The following is a 5565-nucleotide window of genomic DNA, read 5'->3' as shown; positions in this document are numbered from 1 at the left end:
GAGTGTTGATCGTATTCGTCAGTAGGTCAAATGGAAAGAAAATCCCCTTATAACTTCTGAGTATTCCAATGAGAGAGAGTGTGAAGAACATATCTTTCCATGCCTTAAAGCAAAATAATATCTTGTATAATTAATTTCGATTTCCCATAGACATTTACAAATAGTCCAAGATGGTCATGGTACTCTCAATGTATGACCATTACATAAAAAAAAATGAACAAATAAGAACTTTAATTTGCACAGATAAATTAAAAATTTATTGGAAAGGAAGAAATTATTAGTTAATTGTTATTAATAACCATTATACAAGTGTTATTGAAAGAATTAGTTTTGTTCCCTTAGGGACAATTAATATTCCTACCAGGTCCACCAAAGAAAAAATATCTCCCCCACCATTTAGTAATTCCTGGGTTGCTATCATAACATTTAGGTAACTGCACTATATATTCTTGATTCTGTACTGGATTCAAGTTGTTACTATAATCTACAATTTCCATATTTTTAATGAATGCAGCTTTTCTAAATCCTTGCCCAGCAAAATGTCCACTACCCATTCCGGTGGAAGTATGAGCGTTTGTTGATCTTGTATTAACTATTTCTCCACCAAAATTAACTGTAGTTGCATGATCCTTTAAGTGCGTGAACAAAGAGACTGGCCAGTATCCAATTAAAATTCCGGATCCAGCTTGAAGCCACCAATTATTAGTCCTTGGATCCTAAAATAACGAATTAAAGAAAACCTTCGATGAAACTTTTTGTTTCTTGACAAAGTTATTTAAACATAGCCATAATCAGAAAAAGAACATGTAAGGTAGGTAAGAATGGGTCAAAAATCGGATAGTAAATGTACCAAAATTGAAATATGAAAAATATTAATATTTTATTAAATAATAAAAAAAAATGAATGAATAAAATATATGAGTTGAGCTCAATATTAGAATAATTTTAGTTAAAAAAAAGTAAGAAAGAATGACATAGAGAAACAAAATAAATAAAATATAGAGATAATAAAAAATTTGATAAATGACCTGGTTACACAAAAATAACAATAATAGGGAACCAAAAGATGAAATAAGAAAAAGAATCTTAAAAGTGGTAAATGATAAGGGAGTTAGAGTAGTTAAGTGATAACTAAATTCATTTAGATTTTTTTGTACCTATGGGAAAGTAGGTCTCATAATTTGGAAATCATTTATTAAAATGTTTTTATAACCTGCCAATGCTTCTTCATTTTCCATTATTGGTTTTTGTAAAAATTATTTTTATTATAGTTAACATAACCAAATATATTAAACTTTTGAGAAATTTCATCGGTAGAAAGTATGTGTTATTTACAATATTACCAAACTGTCCATAATAATTTGATCACAATATTACAGTCCAGATCAATAAATTGTGACTAAAATGATTAATGTGATACAAATTTTTGTTCATTTTCACAAACAAATTTAATTTCTTTGTATAACTTAATTAGTTGCCGATTTGACTTGTATCTATACAATTTTTACTTTGGTATCCAAACTTACTTTTTTGATTAACTTTAGTGCTCAAATCTCACACATTAATATCTAATTATCCATAATCTTCTTAGGTCAATTTGATAATTTGAACATAAAATTACCTTCCAGATCGATAAAGTAACATCATATTGGGGCCCGTTATACGTAGAAATTGGAGAAATTGTTCCTCCAAGTAAAACTTTGTGGTTAGTTTGAATAAAGCCTGGACATTTTAAATTGTAGCATCCAGTATTTTGATATGCATCAGCCTGTAATTTGAAGAAAATATAAATTATAGTAATTCATATATTGATCGAATTGTAAAAACACGTTTTAAAATAACTGAAAATTTCAATTCTTTAGGTGATACTCTATGTGGTCTTAAATATTAAAAAAGTTCAAATCTATTCAGTCTAATCTCAAAAAAAATACATTACATATTTCTTATAATTAAAATTGGATAAAGTATTAATTATATTTTTCAATGGCTCTTTCTAATTAGTACCGCATGCACGACTCTCAATCTAATATTTTTTTCTTTGTATTTATAGTAATTATAAGTACATCAATCAATATAGATACTTTACTTCAATCTATTTACATACCGTCCAATAAATAAATAATCTAGTGCGGTCATCACCAAATAAACTTGGAAACACCTGCACAAAAATTATTCGAACTTAGCTTGAATGACTAAAAATTATTTAGTTGAATTCAAATTGTATAGATTTTAAAAAATAAATAAAAAATAGTTTGATTTCGATACATTATCAAGTAAATTTTTTATCTTCAAAAATCATAAAATTATGAAAAATAAAATTTTTTACTATGTCAAAAATTATTTATAATTGATTTACATAATCTTTATACAATAAAAAAAATATTAGAACAAAAAAAAAAAGTGCAAATGAATGATTTGATTAAGCTAAAGTAATGAATGAGAGTAAAAGCATACCGCCCAACCAACTTCAATGGAGTTCAAATCTTTTCCATATGTACCTGCGAAGACCCACATTTGGGACACGCTGAATTCATTTTTACCTTCCACATGTGGGGTCCACACGTTAAAGTCTCCTTGTGCTCCATAGTATTCCCCCCCTCTCGTTACTCCATTTACATACTGTACAGTGTGGAGCAATAATAAAAATCTTTGTTATTTTATTTTCAAAATACCATAAGATTTACGGAACAATTCAGATTAATGTTTGTGTTATGTTTATTACTTATAGATGAAAATGAGAACGATAAGGACTGATACTATATATGTTTAATTTCAGACTAATAGAAAACCGTTAAATAAAATACAAAAAAGAAACATTTTTTAAACTATATGCTATATATGTCCGAACTTAATCATTTATATGAATAATTTAAATACTCAACTACCTGTGTTTGCTTTACCAATTTCCATTATCGGTTTCTATTAAATTGTTTGATTATCTCTTACATTTACATAAGAATAAAAAAAACGCAAAACATTATAGGGAAAAATAAGAAATAATTTGATAGTAAACTTTTTTTATGTTTCTTGTGATGGCATACCTCGTGAACCTCACTTGGGGGTTCGATAAACTGCTGTTAATTGATTTTTGTCCGTATCTATTAGGAGAACTAGTTCTTAATATGTCCTCTTCTGTAGTTCTTATGATTGGAATTGTTCCTTCAGGACATGATTCACCTGATGAGCTCCACAATTGAAAGTCTTTATTCAAAATATCTGCTTTGTTATATCCTCTTGGCCTTTCTGGAGGATCCTATATATACAAAAATACAAGAAAAATTCTCAATTATAAAGTTGAAATATTAAAATTTAATTAGCTACTATTTTCTTTTTCTCAATGCTGCTTATGTCAATTAACAAAAAATACCGATAGTTTATGTCCTTTCAATAAAGGATGATCAAATGCTGGTTGTTTGTGAAACAGAACACAATCAATGATATCACCATCAGGACTCTGCAAAAATGAACATATGTACCAATTATATAAACACAAACACGAGCGTATAAGTTAGACATCGAAACTTAAGTTGTTTGGATGAAGTAATTAAAAGCTATAGAGAATTTAAAATTATGAATAATTGAAATGCTTCAATTTAATTTCATTCATATGTACCTTTTTGTTTGAATAGAGAAATTGATTATTCAAAATTGACTCATTTTTATAAGCTTAAAAAAATTAAGGTAAAAATATTATCCAACAAAATATGTGCCAACTGGCAATTTTAAAAATATATGTCATATTTGACAATTTGAAAGTTTAAGAAATTATCAAAAGTTTGTAGGAACTAAATACCAAAGTTTAAGAAATTATAGGGATCTATTTGCAAAAATCTGTAAATTTATAGAAACTAAAATGTAAAATTTGAAATATATCAACACAAACTTACAATTTTTAAAGAAAAAAAAATATATGGACCATTTAGAAAATCAAATTATAAGGTTAGGAGGCAAATTCAAATTCTTATATTTTAGATTTTATTTGAAATTATCTAAATTTAATTTTGATAAAATATCTCACAAAATATGTTCATATTAATAAATGTTCCAATTTTTTATAAACAAGATAATTTATTTTGAAGAATTTGAATTACCCTCTAGTAATTAAATTTCCCACATCCAAACATGTTGGAGTAATTGGAAATTTTATGAATATTAGAATAAATCTAGTCAATTAAAAATGTGTTCATTGAAATTATTTCATTTCTAAATTAATTTGTTGAGCTATTTTTATACATCTGATATGTTTTGGGATAAATACTTGTTCAATATAATGAAAAGCAATCCCAAATGTATTTTAAAAAAAAATGATATTATAAAAATAGTAGTGTTAAATTTGAAATTTCAAACAGTCGAGAAATATACTTGTAATATATGAAAAAAATAGGGATCATTATGCAACTTAAAAAGACTTAGGGACCAAACTTCACTTTTTAAAAATTTTCAGAGACCATGTTACAAATTTTAAGAAATATAGGGACCAATTTGAAATTTTTTAAAATAAACAATGACTTATAGGTTAAACTTTTAAGCATAGAAAATGGACAATACATTGTTAGTGTAAATTAATTTCACATTAACATTTAATAACTAACCTTATTCTATCCTCCCATCTCATGATTGATAACTACCATCCTAAAGTAACTTGCAAATCAACGGTTTATGTAGGCAATGAGTGTAAAACGATTTACGAATGCCCATTAAACCCCTTAAACATATAGGAATCAATTTGCAAAATTTAAAAGAGTTATAATGACCAAATTTGAAGATTCCAAAGGAATTTTAAATTCCTTGTCTTATATGATATTTGAAATTTTCTAAATTTGCTTTTGATAAAAGACATCATAAAAACACTTCGGTATGAAAGTTATCCAAAACATTTTTTTTTTGGTCTGAAAAATTATCTAAATTTATCATCAAAACATAAGAATTTACATTGAAGAATTTGAACTACCCTCTAAAATTATATTTTCTAAAAGAATTCTTTCGTCCAAACACACTATATTATGAAAATTTTAAAATTTATATAACATACATAAATTGTTTTAACAGCAGGTTTGTTGAGTTTTTGAAGACGATTTGCTATCTGCTTCCTCAACTTGTGAAATGTGTTCTCTTGTTCAGAAGTTTGATTGGCAAATTGGTGGAAACGTGTATTGGAAGAATAAACAGGACAAACCAAAGAAATAAAGAGAAGAATATGTAGGAGGTGGAAGAAATTTGGGAAGCTAAAATCCATGTTTAGTATTATGTGTGTCAGTGTGTATCTTTTGAGTTATTTATTATGTGTGTCAGTGTGTATATATATATATCATAAAAAGAATATAATTAAACACTGAGTAATAAAATACCAAATTAAAAATGAAATATTCAACATATTAAAAATTTAGAATTCCTTAATACTTGATTTTTTAAGTAATAAATAAAACAAAAAATTCGTCAAAATAAGACAAAGAAAACAATAAATGCACCTTAATTAATATTTGGAATTTAAATTTAGTGTTAATTATTAACTTATATGTTGTATGCGAGAACAATTTCTTTGGGTCAGGTCAACTAGTCAAAAGC

At 26.3% G+C, this 5565-nt stretch overlaps 1 protein-coding gene across 1 annotated transcript; it reads right to left on the bottom strand.

Moving 5' to 3' along the window:
- Positions 1-338: 338 nt before the first annotated feature.
- LOC101495424 (protein neprosin-like) lies at positions 339-5236 on the bottom strand. The gene is made up of 7 exons (XM_004514306.1): positions 5033-5236; positions 3368-3454; positions 3056-3253; positions 2455-2619; positions 2105-2158; positions 1622-1768; positions 339-716 (listed from the first exon to the last, which is right to left on the bottom strand). Exons 1-7 carry the CDS (start codon positions 5234-5236, stop codon positions 339-341), a joined length of 1233 nt encoding a protein of 410 aa, XP_004514363.1.
- Positions 5237-5565: the final 329 nt, after the last annotated feature.

This window comes from Cicer arietinum, chromosome 7 (assembly GCF_000331145.2).
Source record: "Cicer arietinum cultivar CDC Frontier isolate Library 1 chromosome 7, Cicar.CDCFrontier_v2.0, whole genome shotgun sequence".
NCBI lineage: Eukaryota > Viridiplantae > Streptophyta > Magnoliopsida > Fabales > Fabaceae > Cicer > Cicer arietinum.
Note: the sequence above shows the minus strand (reverse complement) of the source record. Positions and strands in the feature narration are given on the sequence as shown.